We start from the raw sequence: 22281 nt of genomic DNA, 5'->3' as shown, positions 1-22281 counted from the left end.
CCTCGCACAAAATTTAAAAAAAAACCAGAACTTTTTGGAATGTCTGTTTCACATGTGACGAAGGATATGTTCCAGTTGTCTTAACCACAACCCCGTCCTCTTTTCCTCGAACGTGACGTACCGAATTAGACCAAATCACTGGGTTTGTACTTTCACGAATAACACGACGGGTGCCACACGCTGAGCAGGATCTGCTTACTCTTCTGGAGCACCCGAGATCACCCCAGGATTTTGATTGATTTATATTGCCCAGTCATACCGATCTATAGTTTTAAGCTAATTGCATCTGATTTTTACAGTTTATTCTTGTGTTGTGCTGTTACACTATTCACCCATGGTAGGGTTATGGTTTAGCGCTCACAGACATGTTTAAATGCCACGTGCACATTCTTTATGTGCCTGTCCAAAGTCAGGAGCCTGTAATTCAATGGTTGTCGTTGTTTCAAGTGTGTCATATTTGTTTTTCGTAAGTTGTTTAATTATTAGTTACGGGTGCCTATAATTGCTCAAATCCACTACATTAAAACTCTGGTGGATAGTTGTCTCATTTGCAATCACACCACATCTAACTTTATTTCGTTTTTTATGTGGTGTTTTGTATACTGTAACATTGTTTATTTTTTGTACGCATAACCCTTATCCTTTTTTCGTAAGCCCGAGCAAAAACCCTTGATCCGCGATAGAAATTTAAATACGAACTCATATTAGATAACTCCAATTTCAACTCGAAATCTTTATCTAAATGAGACTCAAATTCGAAGTCTAACTCGAACTCTACCTCAAAAAGTAACTCAAACCCGAAGTTCATCTCGAAACTCAATGCTAACCCAAACTTTAGTTATAATTATGAATCGAAGACTAACTCGAAGTTTAATTCGAACAGTAACCCGAACTTTAATTTGAACTTTAATTTGAAATCTAACTCGATGGATTGCCACACTCATCCTAGGCAAATAAAACATGGAAATCGGTTTTAAAAATAGAACTAGTTTTTCCCAAATAGTCACGTGGTTTTACCTCATCAAGTAATGTGATAACCACATCAAAGAATGACAGGACCACATCAAATACTGGAACGAACACATCATGTAGTGTAAAATCGTCAAATTTTGAAACATCATTATGTAATTTTAAAGCCATATAAGGAATTGGCAAATCATCATTACGAAATAACAAAACCACATCATGTAATAAAACAACTACATTACGTTAAGCCACATCCACATCAAGTAATGTTAAAACCCCATTGCCTAATAACATAACCACATTAAATAATGATGAAACCACATCGAGTAATGACAAAACTATATCAAGTCCATACGAAACCATATCATGTAATATCGAAATATCATTAAGTAATGACTATTCCATATTTAGTAATATCAGAACATCATTACGTAATGTCAAAACCATATTATGTAAAGACAAAATATCATCAAGTAATAATAATAATACATAATGTAATATCAGAGTACCACATGAGACAGCTGTGGCGTTCCATAAATTTTAGTCAAGGTGTATGATACCACCTTAAATAAAAAAACAAAGTTTAACTTGGTCGTCGTATATACTCGGGGGAGTATGAATTAATATTAAGTCTGATAGTTTCTAATTTAATTTATTTTTTTTAATTTCAGAATGCAGAGCAGGCTGGAGGCCAATGCGTTCTGAACAGAACAAATTTTGTTATTATTTTTCTGCGGATAGTAAAACCCAAGGTGAGGCCAGGGTGAGTATATGTGAATTAAAGTGAACATTGTGACAAGTTATATTTTCAGTTCAATTTGATCTGATTTTTTCAGTTCAATTTGATCTGATTAAAATTCTTATAAAAAATAAATCAGATTTATAAGATGTTCTCGCCAGAAAGTAATTTTCTCATCTGATAGTGTCACCATTTCCTACCAGAAATACATGTCGTGAAAACGTAAAATATATCTACATCCAGGCATCCTTGCAAAAGACTATTTACGGCTTTGAAGTTGTTACATTGAATTTCATTGAAATCATATACGTTAGGGCTAATAGGAGCATATTAAATCCACTGAGAAATGTTCCTATACGTCAGTGCTAACAGGAGCATATCAAATCCACTGAAAAATTATTCTATTACATACCATACGAAAAAGCAAATAGAACATTGTCATAAAGAAAGGAAAATTAACAAAAGGAAAAGAAAAATAGTCTCCAAGTAATTAATTGATAGTGACAAGTTCTACTTATATCCAGGTTAAATCTGTTAAAAACACACGGATCTCTTTTGATGTATTTAGACATATGGTATAAATTCAGATGGATAATTTGTATAATGTTTTGAAAAAATTTACTAAAAACATATCAAACTTTAAATTAAAACATCTTCGTATTCTTTTTAACAAATACAGACGATTCACTACTAATAAGCGAAATAAATGTGCAAACAAATCATTCATCTCATGAAGATTAGGGCCTCATTTTGGTCCCCAATATCAAGTTCATTATTTCATTAAGAGATGTGATATAAAAGTGAAATAGAACAATGTTGTCTATTGAAACGTTGACATTTATAGCCAAAAGAGGCCAAAAAAGAGAGATTTGGGTGAAACTTCATTGTTAAAATCGTACGGAAGATAACCAAATTTGGGCATAGGAAAGATAAGTGCAGGCTTCCTCACACCAAATATTCAAGTTAGATATGTTATTTGTTATAAAATCAAATCATTACAAGATCTTTGTCAACGGATGCTATGTATTTTTACAGTACTGAAACCAGTGGAAATTGGCCTGGTTTTTTAATAAGTGGAAAATTGATGTCAATTCTAATGTGACATCATAAAAATAACGCTGATGCATACATTCAATAAAATACATTTTTTCAAGCTTGACATTGTTTTGATTATGATGTGGTTTAAAATGATAATAGCTATTAAATTCATATTTGAAATTTTAGCTGAAATAGGGGTCATATTTGGTACTTATCAAAACACCTCTTTAACGTTCTTATTAAGACCGGAACAGTCTTCGCGCTCAACCATAGGCTCACCAGCCGAGGCTTGTAAAAATGCTATCAGGCCTGTAAAAATCATCTCTACAGGCCAATAGAATCTCATTCTTCGCGCTCAACCACAAGCTCACCTGCCGAAGCCTGTAAAAATGCTGTCAGGCGTTAAAAATCATCTCTACAGGCCAATAGATATTAGAATCTCAGTCTTCGCGCTCAACCACAGGCCCACCAGCCGAGGCTTATAAAAAAAGCTGTCAGGCCTGTTAAAATAATCTCTACAGGCCAATAGATGATGATGATGATGGATGACTGTTTAATGTCCAGCGGCAAATTATTATGCATATTCAGGACGAGAACATATTAATGAAATATGAAATTAGGCCCTGCTTTGTACTAGACCGACACGCTGAGCCGGATTTTTAACGTGCTAGTTCACAAGGTAACAGTCCGCAGGAAGACATGTCACCTTAACCGGACACATTATTCTGACTCCGAGCTAACCAGTCTTTGCTCTTACTCCTTAATGATGTGTGCCTAGTGGAGAAGCAGCATATACCAATTTTAAAGTCTTTGGTTTGACCCGGCCGGGGTCAGCCTAATAGAATCTAACTAAATATTTTGTAAAATTTAGTTTCGGGCCTGTATTTCTGATTTATATTTTATGAGAAATCGCCGTTTAAAGACAGATTTACTATAAATTTCTGCACGAAAAAGTCATATGACTTCTGGTAATTGGGGATTTGAATGCTCGAATTGCAAATCATCATGATTTTATACCAGACTCAAGATAGCGACCAATTCTAGCGACCACTAAAGAACACAATGAGAATCAACTATTCTAAGAATCATTATGTGGTATATGAGAAAACCACAAAACCACATTATGAAACAACGTTCTGTTAAGGCGAAGTGTACGTAATTGCACGCCTCTAGCGGAATTTAGGATAAAAAACGTGCGTCGTTAGTTACGCGGGTTATCTCCCCTACTCCAAGAAAGGAAAAATGGGCACATGAAAGAAAAATGACTTCGTGCGGTCTATCATGAATCCAAACAAGTATTCATGTGCTATCTCAAAACTTCAAAGAAATTATTAAAATGACTCCAATCAGAAATCTGAGTATCCTATTGTGAGTTAGTCTGACTTTATTACCACTGTTTTAGACACGCAGGAGCAGGTACACAATGGACGACTCGTGTTTTTTTTCAACAGAAGGTAAAAACGCATAAACAACAAAATTATAACCAAATAAACAAATAAACCAGTGACGATTCTGCTTCTATTCGTATCAAATTAATTAAAATCAAACCAGAATTGACCCAACAATATTTTTTGAAAAACCATAGTTTTGAATGAAATTCACAGTGTAGCGTAAAATTGTAGGTAACGAATAATTATATTGCATGTGAATTTGTGTGTTGAACAAGAAAGACGTTGGCATGTCCGTTTTTATACAATTGAAAATTTTATGATGTTTTATATTTTATTATTTATGTAAAAAGTATAAAAGATACTAAGGGGTAATCGACAACTAGTACAACATAATGAACATTTATAAGCCGAAGGCGAAGAAAAAGCCAACGGCAAAAAAAAAAAAAAAACATCAGATTCCGTCCACAAAACATTACACACTCAGAAACTAAGAATTGAGCACTATTACATTTATCTCAGAATAAGTAAAATATATGTCATCCAAATCTCAGTTTTCAAGGTGCAGAAAAATAAACAGGTGTCTTCTATTCCGTCCGCAATTTTTGGGGAAAGTAAAATCTAAATTTAGAACCATGGTTGAAACTGAAACTACACATGTATGATAAAAATAGAACGTGTTATTTTTTCTTTATCAAATTCCAATTTCGAAGGGATAGCGAAATATGTTTTCTTTTGTTTGCTTTTGTGTATCATTCAGCAGTAGTATAAGGTAGGGGAAGAAGGGGTAGGGGTGAAGAAAATAAGGTCTACAATGTCGGGGCTTTTTATAACCGACTATACGATATGGATTTTTCTCATTGTTGAAGGCCGTATGGTTGCCTATAATAATTGCTTACATCCTCATCATTTAAGGTAGCTGGGGTACGTGTCTAAATGTTGGACGATAAATTTTTCTTAAACTTCTGTAAAAGACTTCTGGGTCAATGTAATTTCAAATTTCAATATAAAAACTGGGGATCACGGACCTTGTTTTTTTCGTAATAACACATTGAAATTAACGAAATTTGGGTTATTTTATATTGTTAATATAGGGGAAACTTAAGTTTTCCTTATTGCGGAAACATTAAACGATAGAATTGGCTAAAATTCGATGAGAAAATTGCTTTTCATTAATAACTCCGAAATATCATATAAAAATAGGGGTCACGGGCCTTATTAAATATACTTTACGACACTTAATTTTTTTATAGTTCAATCTTTAAATTTCAAGTTTTAGGTATTTTGTTGTATATTAAATGATACTTGGTAAAATATTTTTAAAACAAAAAAGTATTTTTGCAACATGATCAGAACGGACGCTCAGAAAAAGACACCCGATCTACCTTAAACTATGGCAGATAGTTGTCTCATTTGCAATCATACCACATCTCCTTATTTTCATATTATATTAACAAAACTGCAATTCATTTGCATTATATACAGGGACAAGTTATATCAAAAACTCCGATCTGTTTTACTTTGCTAAAATTCATATGCGGGTTCTTCTTTTGACCTTATTACAGCCATAAAAATTCTCAAGATAATATGCAGATGCAGTTTTCTTATTTTTTGGGAGTCGTGCATGTGGATATTCAACAAATAATGGTACAAGAAATTATTTCCTTTTTTACTTAAAATCTCCAGCAAACATTATATTATGCTTTGTCGTGTAGTTAAAGAAAAGGGAAAGCGATCGAGACAGGAAATTTTAAAAATAAAATTGCAGAGTTGTGTCACGTGCACGTGTGTGAACCTGACAAATAAAATGGGTTTTGTGCGCAATACCTCGAATAGCGCCGGAAATGGTGAGGATGAAAAGATGCAGCAAATTATATACACTTTTTTAAAATACAAACATGCAGAAATAAGATTTTAAAAAAGACGTGTATACGCGATCCCAATATTATAACCGATTATTTAAATACGTATAGAATCATTCTGTCAACGCTGTGTTAACCGGGACAATTTCAAACTTGATATTTGATTCATAATTATTAGAACAATACAATATAAAAATAAGAAGATGTGGTATGATTGCCAATGACACAACTCTCCACAAGAGTCCAAATGACACAGAAATTAATAACTATAGGTCACCGTACGGCCTTCAACAATGATCAAAGCCCATAGTCAGCTATAAATACAAGCATTTCAAAAAAGATGTGGAACCCTGTCTAATTAAGAAAAGATGGAGTTAAAGTCTATACAGTAACTTTCTTTCACTTGCAGTATATTTATTTGCTAATTTGCTTTTTTTTTGGCAGCAGAAATATCCTTAAAAAATACTCAGTTTATTTCCTTATCAATTGATTACGCTTGAGCATTTGCAATAATTAGGAAAATGGGTTATAAATAATTCGTAAATATAAATCAACATGTAGACATCTTATACGTTCAGGTATTTCACATCCAATATTTTATGGTAATATTCTTTACAAAGCACAAAAATGTCGGCATTCACCTCAAAAGCTAACTAAAACTTTAAACAGAAAAGGATATAGTTACGATACTGTTGTCAGGTCATTAAGGATTGCATATTTTGGTATTAATATTGATTCACTCATAGGGTCTTTGCATCGGAAATAAACACTATTATTCTAAAACCAGTTGTTGGCATGATACGGGTTATGTTTTTCTCATATATTTTATGATTGTATGATACTAAACCCCTAACGGGAGGTATTGTACTTGATTTTCATATGATGAAGACATAATCTTTCAATCAGTTTAATTGAGGTCTGGAGCTGGCATGTCAATAACTGCTAGTAGTCCTTTGTTAATTTATGTATCATTGTCTTTTTGTTTTGTTTCTTTTGTTACCTATTCTGACATCGGACTCGGGCTTCTTTTAAACTAAGTTATACTGTGCGTATTGCTATGTGTTTCTTTATTCTACATTGGCTAGAGGTATAGGGGAGGGTTGAGATCTCACAAAACATGTTTAACCCCGCCGCATTTTTGCGCCTGTCCCAAGTCAGGAGCCTCTGGCCTTTGTTAGTCTTGTATATTTTTTAAATTTTAGTTCATTTATATGTTTTGGAGTTTAGTGTGACGTCCATTTTCACTGAACTAGTACACAATTTTATTTAGGGGCCAGCTGTGGACCACCTCCGGGTGCGGGATTTTCTCGCTGCATTGAAGACCCATTGGTGGCCTTCGGCTGTTGTCTGCTCTTTGGTCGGGTTGTTGTCTCTTTGACATATTCCCCATTTCCATTCTCAATTTTATACACACTCACGATGTTGTTTCGACACTGTACGGTATAATAGCGTTATAGAGTTATATCTAGTAGAAATTGTGATGACGTTACATGTACAGTAGACATCAATAACGTCGCCGAATGTTTTTCATTCTTTCCGCTAAAAATCAAACTTCCACAGGATATAGCTTGAAAACTAGCACGGTTGCTAAGGACTTTCTTTGCACCAATGGGTTCGTCGTTCATTTTTGAATCGCATATCGATTTTTAAAAAAATTCTGTGGACCAACGAATTAGAAAATCTTGATAAAGTAAAAATATCTGCCGATTTTTATGATTTTCCCTATATATCCTTTGTATTTTTGGCGTATCATGCTGTTAATTTCAACAGCTTGTATCTGAAAAACGAAAACGGTTACCCCCTTTTTTTATTTTATTGTCTGATGTATTTTTACAAGCAGAATCCACATGTAAAATTTAAAAAAAATCTGTGGAGTAGTTAATTACGTACACTTCGCCTTAAAAGGAAAATCTATCTACCAGTACGGTATATATTGTTTTTTAACGTTTAAATGACCAGAGATGTCCATCATATTAAGGGAGAAGGGACACTACAATACGAATGACGTCTGTAGCTGAATGCACTAACTAGTTTGGTTGCTATATGTGTGCATCAATATCAATGAGTAAAATACAACGTGCCAGAAAATCGTAAAAGTCAAAACAATTTAATACATCAGAAAAACAAAGGATATGGGGTATCCCTCCATGACACAAAATCAGTAAATTCACAGCGAAAAACACACAAAAAGCTAAGGAACATTCTTTGTTAACGAACTATTTTTATTCCCTAACATTCGAACACATACTATATGTTATCGTATATGTATTTAGCTAAATAAAGGTGCGCCCCTCTCCGGAGTTTATTCTATCGGGAGAGGGACTAGTTGGGGAATAAGGTAATCCATATTTTGACGTCTTCTTTACGTTTTCTCTGTTTTCCAAACTCTAAACCGAGATCGCAAAGATAAATCAAATATTGTAAAACAAAATATTAAAAACGGAGCATAAATCCCCAAAGCACATAATGGCTATACAATAGTACTTTGCGGTTCAGAAATGAGAATAAAAAGCTAAAGAGTTGAATTTGAATAATTAAAAAAACAAGAGTGTTTGTTTATGATGATTTGCTCGCACAATCATTTTCAATATTCAGTTAACCGTAAATAAGCTAACTTGTGTACCTAGTTTCAAGTTGATCTGACTACAACGTCATCTTAGACTAGATTCAACACTAACGTCATTCTAATGCAGTATGAATGGACGTACAAACGGACCAACGGACAAACAAAAAGAACGAACGAACGAACGAACACAAAAACCAGATAATATTATGAGTTTTACTGTCGTAGGCGGGGCATAGAATATCTATTTAATGTGAGTTGACTTAAACTTGTTCCTTTGTACAATGTATCAGCTTTCAAAAAAAAAAACGAAATAAGAAAAATATTATGTGCGAAAGATTATCTATATACTGGCTTTCCATACACTCGGCATCCTCAAATATCCTTTATTTTCTAGAAAAGGAACTTTTAATGTATTCCCTATACTGAAAAGGAAAACATACAGAAGAACAAACTGTAGGAGTACATTTCATGCCCACAAACAATATTTTCAATTGAAAGTATACATGCACTATTTTGTACGGCATGCATCCTTACTTAACAAAAATGTAAAGATTTTTTTGTTTAAAAAAAACCGTACACTTTGAATGTCAACTTTAACCCCTTCAATTCCAAGAAGGTTCTAACCCCCACAAAATCATTTCAGTGGGTCCTGCTTTGATGCATTACCTTTCATTTGAGCCATGTCCGGGGTCGAAATTTGTCGTACGGAGCTGGCGAGACTTGCCAAAAGAATGTACGGTGGACACGTAAAAAAAAAAAAATACCAAGTTTGAACCCCTTCAATTCCCAGAAGGTTCTAATTCCCAAAAAATCATTCCAGTGGGTCCTGCTCTGATGCATTACCTTTCATTTGAGCCATGTCCTATGTCAAACTTTGCCGTACGGAGCTGGCGAGACTTGCAGAAAGAATGTACGGTGAACACGTAAAAAAAAAATAATACCAAGTTTGAACCCCTTCAATTCCCAGAAGGTTCTGATTCCCAAAAAAACAATACAGTGGTCCTGCTTTGATGCATTACCATTCATTTGAGCCATGTCTTGTGTCGAACTTTGCCGTACGGAGCTAACGAGACTTGCCGAAAGAATGTACGATGGACACGTAAAAAAAAAATAATACCAAGTTTGAACCCCTTCAATTCCCAGAAGGTTCTAACCCCCAAAAATCATTTCAGTGGGTCCTGCTCTGATGCATTACCTTACCTTTGAGCCATGTCTAGTGTCGAATTTTGCAGTACGGAGCTGGCGAAACTTGCCGAAATAATGTACGGTGGACACGTAAAAAAAAAAATACCAAGTTTGAACCCCTTCAATTCCCAGAAGGTTCTGACCCCCAAAAAACCAATACAGTGGTCCTGCTTTGATGCATTACCTTTCATTTGAGCCATGTCCTATGTCGAACTTTGCCGTACGGAGCTGGCGAGACTTGCCGAAAGAATGTACGGTGGACACGTAAAAAAAAAAAAATACCAAGTTTAAACCCCTTCTATTCCAAGAAGGTTCTAATCCCCAAAAAATCATTTCAGTGGGTCCTGCTCTGATGCTTTACCTTTCATTTGAGCCATGTCCTATGTCGAACTTTGCCGTACGGAGCTGGCGAGAATTGCAGAAAGAATGTACGGTGGACACGTAAAAAAAAAATAATACCAAGTTTGAACCCCTTCAATTCCCAGAAGGTTCTGATTCCCCAAAAAACAATACAGTGGTCCTGCTTTGATGCATTACCATTCATTTGAGCCATGTCTTGTGTCGAGCTTTGCCGTACGGAGCTAACGAGACTTGCCGAAAGAATTTACGGTGGACACGTAAAAAAAAAATAATACCAAGTTTGAACCCTTTCAATTCCCAGAAGGTTCTAACCCCCAAAAAATCATTTCAGTGGTCCTGCTTTGATGCATTACCTTTCATTTGAGCCATGTCCTATGTCGAACTTTGCCGTACGGAGCTGGCGAGACTTGCCGAAAGAATGTACGGTGGACACGTAAAAAAAAAAAATACCAAGTTTAAACCCCTTCTATTCCAAGAAGGTTCTAATCCCCAAAAAATCATTTCAGTGGGTCCTGCTCTGATGCATTACCTTTCATTTGAGCCATGTCCTATGTCGAACTTTGCCGTACGGAGCTGGCGAGAATTGCAGAAAGAATGTACGGTGGACACGTAAAAAAAAAATAATACCAAGTTTGAACCCCTTCAATTCCCAGAAGGTTCTGATTCCCAAAAAAACAATACAGTGGTCCTGCTTTGATGCATTACCATTCATTTGAGCCATGTCTTGTGTCGAGCTTTGCCGTACGGAGCTAACGAGACTTGCCGAAAGAATTTACGGTGGACACGTAAAAAAAAAATAATACCAAGTTTGAACCCTTTCAATTCCCAGAAGGTTCTAACCCCCAAAAAATCATTTCAGTGGGTCCTGCTCTGATGCATTACCTTTCCTTTGAGCCATGTCCAGTGTCGAATTTTGCAGTACGGAGCTGGCGAGTCTTGCCGAAATAATGTACGGTGGAAACGTAAAAAAATATAATACCAAGTTTGAACCCCTTCAATTCCCAGAAGGTTCTGACCCCCAAAAAAACAATACAGTGGTCCTGCTTTGATGGATTACCTTTCATTTGAGCCATGTCCGGTGTTAAACTTTGCCGTACGGAGCTGGCGAGACTTGCCGAAAGAATGTACGGTGGACACGTAAAAAAAAATAATACCAAGTATGAACCCCTTCAATTCCCAGAAGGTTCTAACCCCCACAAAATCATTTCAGTGGGTCCTGCTTTGATGCATTACCTTTCATTTGAGCCATGTCTGGTGTCAAATTTTGCCGTACGGAGCTGGCGAGACTTGCCGTAAGAATGTACGGTGGACACGTAAAAAAAAAAAATAATACCAAGTTTGAACCCCTTCAATTCCAAGAAGGTTCAAACCCCTAAAAAATCATTCCAGTGGTTCCTGCTCTGATGCATTACCTTTCATTTGAGCCATGTCCGGTGTTGAACTTTGTCGTACGGAGCTGGCGAGACTTGCCGAAAGAATGAACGGTGGACACGTAAAAAAAAAATAATACCAAGTTTGAACCCTTTCAATTCCCAGAAGGTTCTAACCCCCAAAAAAATAATTTCAGTGAGTCCTACTCTGATGGATTACCTTTCATTTTAGCCATGTCCGGTGTTAAACTTTGCCGTACGGAGCTGGCGAGACTTGCCGAAAGAATGTACTGTGGACACGTAAAAAAAAATAATACCAAGTTTGAACCCCTTCAATTCCCAGAAGGTTCTAACACCCACAAAATTATTTCAGTGGGTCCTGCTTTGATGAATTACCTTTCATTTGAGCCATGTCTGGTGTCGAACTTTGCCGTACGGAGCTGGCGAGACTTGCCGTAAGAATGTACGGTGGACACGTAAAAAAAAAATAATACCAAGTTTGAACCCCTTCAATTCCCAGAAGGTTCTGATTCCCCAAAAAACAATACAGTGGTCCTGCTTTGATGCATTACCATTCATTTGAGCCATGTCTTGTGTCGAGCTTTGCCGTACGGAGCTAACGAGACTTGCCGAAAGAATTTACGGTGGACACGTAAAAAAAAAATAATACCAAGTTTGAACCCTTTCAATTCCCAGAAGGTTCTAACCCCCAAAAAATCATTTCAGTGGTCCTGCTTTGATGCATTACCTTTCATTTGAGCCATGTCCTATGTCGAACTTTGCCGTACGGAGCTGGCGAGACTTGCCGAAAGAATGTACGGTGGACACGTAAAAAAAAAAAATACCAAGTTTAAACCCCTTCTATTCCAAGAAGGTTCTAATCCCCAAAAAATCATTTCAGTGGGTCCTGCTCTGATGCATTACCTTTCATTTGAGCCATGTCCTATGTCGAACTTTGCCGTACGGAGCTGGCGAGAATTGCAGAAAGAATGTACGGTGGACACGTAAAAAAAAAATAATACCAAGTTTGAACCCCTTCAATTCCCAGAAGGTTCTGATTCCCAAAAAAACAATACAGTGGTCCTGCTTTGATGCATTACCATTCATTTGAGCCATGTCTTGTGTTGAGCTTTGCCGTACGGAGCTAACGAGACTTGCCGAAAGAATTTACGGTGGACACGTAAAAAAAAAATAATACCAAGTTTGAACCCTTTCAATTCCCAGAAGGTTCTAACCCCCAAAAAATCATTTCAGTGGGTCCTGCTCTGATGCATTACCTTTCCTTTGAGCCATGTCCAGTGTCGAATTTTGCAGTACGGAGCTGGCGAGTCTTGCCGAAATAATGTACGGTGGAAACGTAAAAAAATATAATACCAAGTTTGAACCCCTTCAATTCCCAGAAGGTTCTGACCCCCAAAAAAACAATACAGTGGTCCTGCTTTGATGGATTACCTTTCATTTGAGCCATGTCCGGTGTTAAACTTTGCCGTACGGAGCTGGCGAGACTTGCCGAAAGAATGTACGGTGGACACGTAAAAATAAATAATACCAAGTATGAACCCCTTCAATTCCCAGAAGGTTCTAACCCCCACAAAATCATTTCAGTGGGTCCTGCTTTGATGCATTACCTTTCATTTGAGCCATGTCTGGTGTCAAATTTTGCCGTACGGAGCTGGCGAGACTTGCCGTAAGAATGTACGGTGGACACGTAAAAAAAAAAATAATACCAAGTTTGAACCCCTTCAATTCCAAGAAGGTTCAAACCCCTAAAAAATCATTCCAGTGGTTCCTGCTCTGATGCATTACCTTTCATTTGAGCCATGTCCGGTGTAGAACTTTGTCGTACGGAGCTGGCGAGACTTGCCGAAAGAATGAACGGTGGACACGTAAAAAAAAAATAATACCAAGTTTGAACCCTTTCAATTCCCAGAAGGTTCTAACCCCCAAAAAAATAATTTCAGTGAGTCCTACTCTGATGGATTACCTTTCATTTTAGCCATGTCCGGTGTTAAACTTTGCCGTACGGAGCTGGCGAGACTTGCCGAAAGAATGTACTGTGGACACGTAAAAAAAAATAATACCAAGTTTGAACCCCTTCAATTCCCAGAAGGTTCTAACCCCCACAAAATCATTTCAGTGGGTCCTGCTTTGATGAATTACCTTTCATTTGAGCCATGTCTGGTGTCGAACTTTGCCGTACGGAGCTGGCGAGACTTGCCGTAAGAATGTACGGTGGACACGTAAAAAAACAAATAATACCAAGTTTGAACCCCTTCAATTCCCAGAAGGTTCAAACCCCTAAAAAATCATTCCAGTGGTTCCTGCTCTGATGCATTACCTTTCATTTGAGCCATGTCCGGTGTTGAACTTTGTCGTACGGAGCTGGCGAGACTTGCCGAAAGAATGTACGGTGGACACGTAAAAAAAAAATAATACCAAGTTTGAACCCTTTCAATTCCCAGAAGGTTCTAACCCCCAAAAAAATCATTTCAGTGAGTCCTGCTCTGATGCATTACCTTTCATTTGAGTCATGTCCGGTGTCGAACTTTGCCGTACGGAGCTGGCGAGACTTGCCGAAAGAATGTACGGTGGACACGTAAAAAAATAATACCAAGTTTGAACCCCTTCAAAATTGCAGAAGGTTCTAACCCCTAAAAAATCATTTCAGTGGGTCCTGCTTTGATGCATTACCTTTCATTTGCGTCATGTCCGGTGTCGAACTTTGCCGTACGGAGCTGGCGAGACTTGCCAAAAGAATGTACGGTGGACACGTAAAAAAAAATAATACCAAGTTTGAACCCCTTCAATTCCAAGAAGGTTCTAACCCCTAAAAAATCATTCCAGTGGTTCCTGCTCTGATGCATTACCTTTCATTTGAGCCATGTCCGGTGTTGAACTTTGTCGTACGGAGCTGGCGAGACTTGCCGAAAGAATGTACGGTGGACACGTAAAAAAAAAATAATACCAAGTTTGAACCCTTTCAATTCCCAGAAGGTTCTAACCCCCACAAAATCATTTCAGTGGGTCCTGCTTTGATGCATTACCTTTCATTTGAGCCATGTCTGGTGTCGAACTTTGCCGTACGGAGCTGGCGAGACTTGCCGAAAGAATGTACGGTGGACACGTAAAAAAATAATACCAAGTTTGAACCCCTTCAATTTGCAGAAGGTTCTAACCCCTAAAAAATCATTTCAGAGGGTCCTGCTTTGATGCATTACCTTTCATTTGCGTCATGTCCGGGGTCGAACTTTGCCGTACGGAGCTGGCGAGACTTGCCGAAAGAATGTACGATGGACACGTAAAAAAAAATAATACTAAGTTTGAACCCCTTCGATTCCAAGAAGGTTCTAACCCCAAACAAATCATTTCAGTGAATACCTGGGTAGGAAAGTGCAGCTGAAGACTTCACTGGTCATCAAAAGTCTAAGGTACGTGTGGTGGCAGCTATCGCTTTACTCCCACTTCCCTACGGCAAAGTTCTTGACCACAGTGGTTAGATTGAAAGCTATTACCCATATCTTCAACTGGTATGAATACCTGGGTGGGAAAGTGCACCTGAAGACTTCACTGGTCATCCAAAGTCCAAGGTACCTATCAGTAATGGGTAGGGGCTCATTTTTCTGTCTGTCTATACAGTTCCCTACGGCAAAGCTTTTACCCACACCTAGTGGGATTGAAAGCTTGTCCCAGACCCTTTTATTCATGAAAATACCCGGGTGGGAAAGTGCATCGGAAGCTGACAACCACATACCCAATTTCGAATTTTTGTCCATTTCGTGTGGTGGCAGCTGTCGCTTTACTCCAACTTCCCTACGGCAAAGTTCTTGACCACAGGTGGTTAGATTGAAAGCTATTACCAATATATTCAACTGGTATGAATACCTGGGTTGGAAAGTGCACCTGAAGACTTCACTGGTCATCCAAAGTCTAAGGTACCTATCAGTAATGGGTAGGGGCTCATTTTTCAGTCTTTCTATACAGTTCCCTACGGCAAAGCTTTTACCCACACCTAGTGGAATTGAAAGCTTGTCCCAGACCCTTTTATTCATGAAAATGCCCGGGTGGGAAAGTGCACCGGAAGCTGGTTTAGCCGTTATGTAATATTATAGCCTTTAATCAATTTATCTATATTATATGTACGATGTAGTTTTTGTTTCACGTTAAAAATCTTAGTTTAGAAGGGGCCTCGGTGGCCGAGTGGTCTAAGTAGTTACTACTGTAATCACAAGCCAGTCAACACTGAGGTTGTGAGTTCGAACCCCGCTCATGAGGGTGCACTCGACTCCAATCTTAATTGACTAGGATTGTCAGTTTTCCTATCGAAGGTCGGTGGTTTTCACCGGGCACTCCGGCATCCTCCACCAATAAAAACTGGCCGTTACGAAATAGCCCAAAAGCGGTGCTTAAAAGTGGCGTTAAAACATCAAAAATCAAATCAATCAAATCTTAGTTTAGCAAACAAATAACATTCCAGATACTACAGTAAAACTATTCTGAGATCGAAAAGGTCTTATCATCTATGCAGCTCTACAGATATTGGCGATGAATTTCACTACATAATGTCGTGCAATTTTGTTAACATAGAAAGAGAAAAATATTTACCACATTATTGTAAAAGAATTGCAAGCATTATTAAATTTAATAATGTATTCTCATCTGAAAATGTTGTTGAACTAGACAAATTGTGTAGATTTAAACGATACATATCAGTGAAAGTCTGTCCTCCTGGTTAGAGGAACTGTATTACTATTATATTGTTATTTATTTTTCACAAATGCGAAACAAAATATGTTTGATATATGAACTGTTATTTTCTCTGTAGCTATGTACTAGTTTATGAGAATAAAATCATTCATAAATTCATATAAAATATTCAAAAACTGAATAACTAATTTAGAGCATTAGCCTCGAGCAAACACGATCCTCACGTTAATTTCTAGGAATCAAAAGTAAAATTCAAATAAAATTAATTGGTGTTTCCTTTTTAAAAGTATAAGCATTTATTCTTATTACAAATGTCCATTAAACAATTAATAGCGATATATTAAGTATTAAATATTAGTAGAACGTTGTAGCATAATGTCATTTTGTGGTTTTCAGACATATCTCTAAATGGTTCTGTAACGTGTTGATCCTCAATGTTAACTTTAGTGGTCAATAGAATTGGTCGCTAGCTTGATTGGTCGCTTGAATTGGTCGCTAGCTTGAGTCTGGTTGATTTTATAGCAGATGAAAATAAAATTCATAGTTCTGTACAAGATATACTTCCAGAGGATTATGTTCAAGATTTTAATATAGATAGAAATTCTTTGAAGTTTTTAACTCGCAGGGCCAGCAGTTGATTGATCTCTGTATTGCCTCCCAGCTAAGAGTATTGAACGGTCGTTTTATTGGTGATATGCTGGGAAATATGACATGTTTTAAACCCAGTGGGTGTAGTACTGTTGACCTTACCTTGACCAGTGTGGACCTTATTAACTCTGTTAGTTTTTTACAAATCTTAGACCCTTCATATTTATCTGATCATGCTCAAAGTGTTGTCTTTTTAAAAGGTAATAAATCCATGAAAAATATGAATATAGATAGAAAATATAGTGAGATAGATATGACATTTAAATGGGAGACTATTTCTAAGGAAAAATTGTATACTGTTTTAGAAGAAAGAAGCACCAGAGATGAAATTCTTGGTTATGAAAATACACCATTTGAAATAAATTTTTCTGGGGTTGAGAGAGCAGAACTACAACTAAATAAAAAATTTAAACATTAACCATGCGCTCATGTAAAATTATTAAATCCTTTCGTAAAAAGAAATTAAAAAGGAAAAAACCACGGGAAGATAAAGAATTAGTTGATGTATAGAAAACTGTATCAAATCTAGCCAAATTATTACGAATAAATCCTTATAACCTCAATTTAAGAAATAATTTTCTTGGTGACTGTTATCAATGTAAGAAAATAATTAAAAGGAAGAAAAATCAATTTAAAAAAGAAATATTTAGTAAGCTTTCAGCCCTTAGAGATACAGTCCCTAAACAATATTGGAAATTATTAAAATCATTAAAATATGAGAACACTAATAATAGAATTGAGCTTCAAGCTGGTTTCCCATAAATTATTGCTAATTTCAAGCATCAAGGAGAGACCGGCTACTATGATAAAGAATTTAAAGCTAAAATTGAAACCGATATATTAAAAGAATCAAATGAATTTTATAGTCAATGAGGACACTAACTGATAAACCTTTTACTATCAATGAAGTAAATAAATGTATACAAAAATTAAAAGCTGGGAAGCCTCGGGTCCAGATCAAATTTCTAATGTAATTATTGAATATAGTGGTGTTGTTACTTGTAAGGCTATAACTAAGCTTTTTAATTTAATTCTTGATTCTGGTAAATATCCCTCAAATTGGAGAAAATCCTTTACCGTACTTATTCATAAAGCTGGAGACAATTAAGCTAGATATTGATAATTATACTAGGGGAATTTCTCTTCAAAATTGTATTGCTAAACTTTTTAATGCTGTTATTAATTCTAGAGTGGCAACCTATTTTGAAGAAAAATTTTCAGTTCACCAATTTGGATTTAGAAATAATCATAGGACAGCAGACAGTATTTTTATTCTAAAAACTTTGATGATAAAATATTTGACAAAAAAGAAGAGTAAAATTTACTCTTGCTTTTGTTGATTTGCGTCGCTTATTTGACACTGTTTGGCATGCTGGTCTCTTATACAAATTAAAGAAGGATGCTGTTGGAAAGAAAATATTTGAAGTAATTAAAGATATATATAAGTGTTGTGAATCTTCAGTTAAAATAGATAATAAACGATCTGACTTTTATGAAATAAAGAAAGGGTCAAACAAGGCAACAGTTTGAGCCCCACATTGTTTAATTGCTTTATTAATGATCTCCATTCAATTTTTTATGGAACGTGTGATCCTGTGTCCTTAAACGAAGCATCAATGAATAGTCTTAGTTTTGCTAATGATATTTTAATATTATCAGAATCACAAAATGGTTTACAATCTGCTTTGAATAAACTGGAAAAATATTGCTACAAATGGCAACTGACTGTGAATACAAATAAAACTAAAATAATGATTTTTCATTCTAGAAATTCTTTTGAGTAAAAATTTGTCTATAAACAAAATCAATTAACTGGAGTTAAAGAGTATAATTTTCTTGGGAACATTATTGATAATAAAGGAAGATTGAAGAGATCAACACATGAACTATTCAAGAAAGCGCCTAAAGCGTTATTTTCACTAAAAAAATATATGTCTAATTTTCACCATGTCCCTGTTGATTTATCATGCAAATTATTTGATTCACTAATTAAACCCATAATTTTATATAAAAGCGAAATTTGGTTTATGGAATATTATTACTCAATTTTTAGAGGCATGAACAGAGCCAAAATGCATGGAACTAACTGTGATATTTTATCCTTGACAGATAGATTCAGCTTTGAAAAAGTGCATCATAAATTTTGTGAAACTGTTCTTGGAATTAAAAAAACCTCATGTAATATAGCTGCAAAGTCTGAGTGAGGACGGTTTCCACTTGACTCCTTTAAAAACACTCAAGTGTTATTATATTTTTGTAGAATTAACTGCCATGAAATAAACCCTCTTGTTAAAGAAGCTTTCAAAGTAAATACGGTGTGAGCCAAGGCTCCGTGTTGAAGGCCGTACTTTGACCTATAATGGTTTACTTTTACAAATTGTGACTTGGATTGAGTGTTGTCTCATTGGCACTCATACCACATCTTCTTATATCTATGTCTGAAGATGGAATGTATACTTGGCATACTTTTGCAAAGCAAATTTTTAAAGAATTTAATATTGATGAAGAAAAATATGTTGATTTTGATAAACCTTTTAAACTTACAAAAAATTCACTTAAAAAAAACTTAAAACATATTGTTAAAAAAAAGTATAATAAAATCACTCTTGAAAAACTTTCAAATATCGATAACAGTTCAAAACTTTACCATTATAGTAAACTTAAAAATGAAATTAAACTGGAAGACTACCTACACAATCTAAACAATTTTAATAGTCGTCAACTTTTAACAAAATTCCATATAAGTGACCATAACTTGAAAACTGAAATAGGTCGATATAAAAAAAAATTAAAAGAGTGTGTAAAACTTGTAAAATTTTAGATGATGAGGAACACTTTTTCCTTCATTGCCAAATCCACAGCAATATTAGAAATCCCCTTATAAATGCAATGAAAACACATTATCCTAATTTTAACTAGCTTGACCCAAACTCTTAACTTTAAACTATTTTAGATCCCAATAGAGATACTTTGTCTAGTGTTGTAGGCTATATAAAGCAATCCATGGAATTGCGAAAATAAGGTCCACATTGGTCAACTACCTATATACTTATATATATATTATTAATATTAACTTGACTTGTTTAGCATTTTTTTTCATGTATTGTATGTTTCTTGTGTATATTATGTTTGCATTTTAACCCGTCAGGGTTTTACTTTTTTGCAATAAAGATTATACTATGTAGTAAAAAATTACAACGAATTTCAATATTTGTATACAGATATTGATTTCTCAGTAATGACAGGTCATAAAAATATTTCATGATAACCATAACAAACTGCATACACAAAAATTCATTAGAATCAGACCTCAAATTAGTTTTTGACAATGTTTTTAAAAAATATGTTTTTATATGAAATCATAGGGGAATTTGGATTAGATGAAACGCTTTTGACCCAAGACCGTACATGGTGCGAATTGATATAATATTAATATAAATGTACCATGTGTACATTACTTTAATAAATAAATAACTTATTTAATAATTAAGTTCCTTATGATTTTGCCATATTTTAGCAAAATCACTTTCATAATATAAATGCCTATTGCTTGTATACCTACTTTAAAAGAAAATATTTTGTTAAAAAATAATAGAATGTGTTGTTTGCGCCTGTCCCAAGTCTCAAACCTTTAGCAAGTCTTGTCTGTTTCTTTTTTAAATATTTGTTCATATATATGTTGTGGTGCCCATTTTTCCTGAACTAGTGTACACTATTGTTTAGGAGCCAGCTGGAGCCCGCCTCCGGGTGCGGGATTTTCTCGCTGCGTGGAAGACCCATTGGTGTCCTTGGGTTGTTTTCTGCTCTTTGCTCGAGTTGTTGTCTCCTTGACACATTCCCCGTTTCCATTCTCATTTGTCCGTTTCAAAATCTAAAGGACTATGGGTAATCTTATTGTTCGTACCTCAAAATAACGTCACGTCAATGATTGAATTTCCATTGTTAATGACGTTTTTAACCAATCACGAAGTTTTGGTGTACACTTTTAAAAATATTACCCAGAATGCATTAGATTCTGAAACGGCTAATTTTATTGCTTAGTTCATAATTTATGCAAAGTCGCAAGAGGAGTTGATCATTTTCAATATAAAATCTCCAGTTAAAAAAGTACGATTATTACCGAATTTGAGCATATTTATATAATTTGTAATTTGCTTTCCATTGTAGGCAATATGCAAACGATTAAAAGGGAACTTGTTTTATCCAACTGATAGTAGTGAAATTGATAGATTGTTCGACAGGTTTGGTGAAATGTGGGTACGTATAACAAGACAAATGTTGTAAATTACGTATAGTTAGCAGTGTGTAAATTATTTTATATTGACGAATATAATGCCTACCCATGCTAAACTGGACATGAGCATGACATGAAGCAGGCCTATCAGACACGTTCAAAAGGATGTCATTTTGATTTCAAACTGATGAAGAACAGAAAACCTGGGCATCTGTTTCACGGTTAAAAAAGAGTTGAAACATGTAAACTTACTTTCAGGATGATTTGGATTAACTTTTCTCAGCAAGCAACACCAACAGAAATGTCAATTTTGATCTCCGGTATTGTTCCAAATACTAATGACGTTGGAGTTTTAATTGTGACGTTACGCACGTACACCATATGTCCTCAGTATTCGAATTAGAAGCGTCATAATAGAGTTGTGTTTAAAAGTATAAAAATTATTGCTTAATTTCTCTCAGTCTCAACATTATTTGTCTTGTGCTACTGTAGTGCCAAAATCCAAATGAATTGTCATTCGTTCTGATTTTTATTAAACATCTTAGATCCTATGCCTGCCCTTCAAATTTTGATTTTTATAACATTGTTTTTTTTATACCCCACGCACATTTTTTGCGAAGGGTATAATGTTTTTGACCCGTCCGTCCGTCTGTCTGTCCGTCTGTCCGTCAGTCCGCCAGTCCTGTTTCTTGTCATCGCAACCCCTCTCAAACCACACAACAGAATTTCATGAAACCTTTTCAGATAATAAGGACATACTATGTAGATGTGCATATCGACAGAAATTTACGAATCATTTTTTTTCCCAGGAGTTACGCCCCTTTGAACTTATTTGCCCAATATACTACTGCAACCTTTTGTCATCGCAACTTCTCTGAAACCACACCACAGAATTTCATGAAACTTTGTAGATAATAAGGACATACTATGTAGATGTGCATATCGACAGGAAATTAAGATTCAAATTTTTTTCTAGGAGTTACGCCCCTTTGAACTTATTTGCTTCAATGTACTACTGCAACAGTTTGTCATCGCAACTTCTCTGAAACCACACCACAGAATTTCATGAAACTTTGTAGATAATAAGGACATACTATGTAGATGTGCATATCGACAGGAAATTACGATTTAATTTTTTTTCTAGGAGTTGCGCCCCTTTGAACTAATTTGCTTTAATATACTACTGCAACAGTTTGTCATCGCAACTCCTCTGAAACCACA

General features: G+C 35.6%; 1 protein-coding gene across 1 annotated transcript in view; it reads left to right on the top strand.

The window, feature by feature from the left end:
- The window catches only part of LOC127721340 (lithostathine-2-like), a 128502-nt gene that overhangs the window by 45023 nt on the left and 61198 nt on the right, over positions 1–22281 (top strand). The window contains exons 3-4 of the mRNA XM_052228095.1: positions 1638–1729; positions 20994–21083. Coding sequence (XP_052084055.1) covers positions 1638–1729; positions 20994–21083 — 182 coding nt within the window. The remainder of the gene's footprint in view (positions 1–1637; positions 1730–20993; positions 21084–22281) is intronic.

The sequence above is a fragment of the Mytilus californianus genome, unplaced genomic scaffold (assembly GCF_021869535.1).
Source record: "Mytilus californianus isolate M0D057914Y unplaced genomic scaffold, xbMytCali1.0.p SCAF_12, whole genome shotgun sequence".
In the NCBI taxonomy this organism is placed as follows: Eukaryota; Metazoa; Mollusca; class Bivalvia; order Mytilida; family Mytilidae; genus Mytilus; species Mytilus californianus.
The sequence above is the reverse complement of the archived record's forward strand: the minus strand, read 5'-3'. Positions and strand labels throughout refer to the sequence as shown.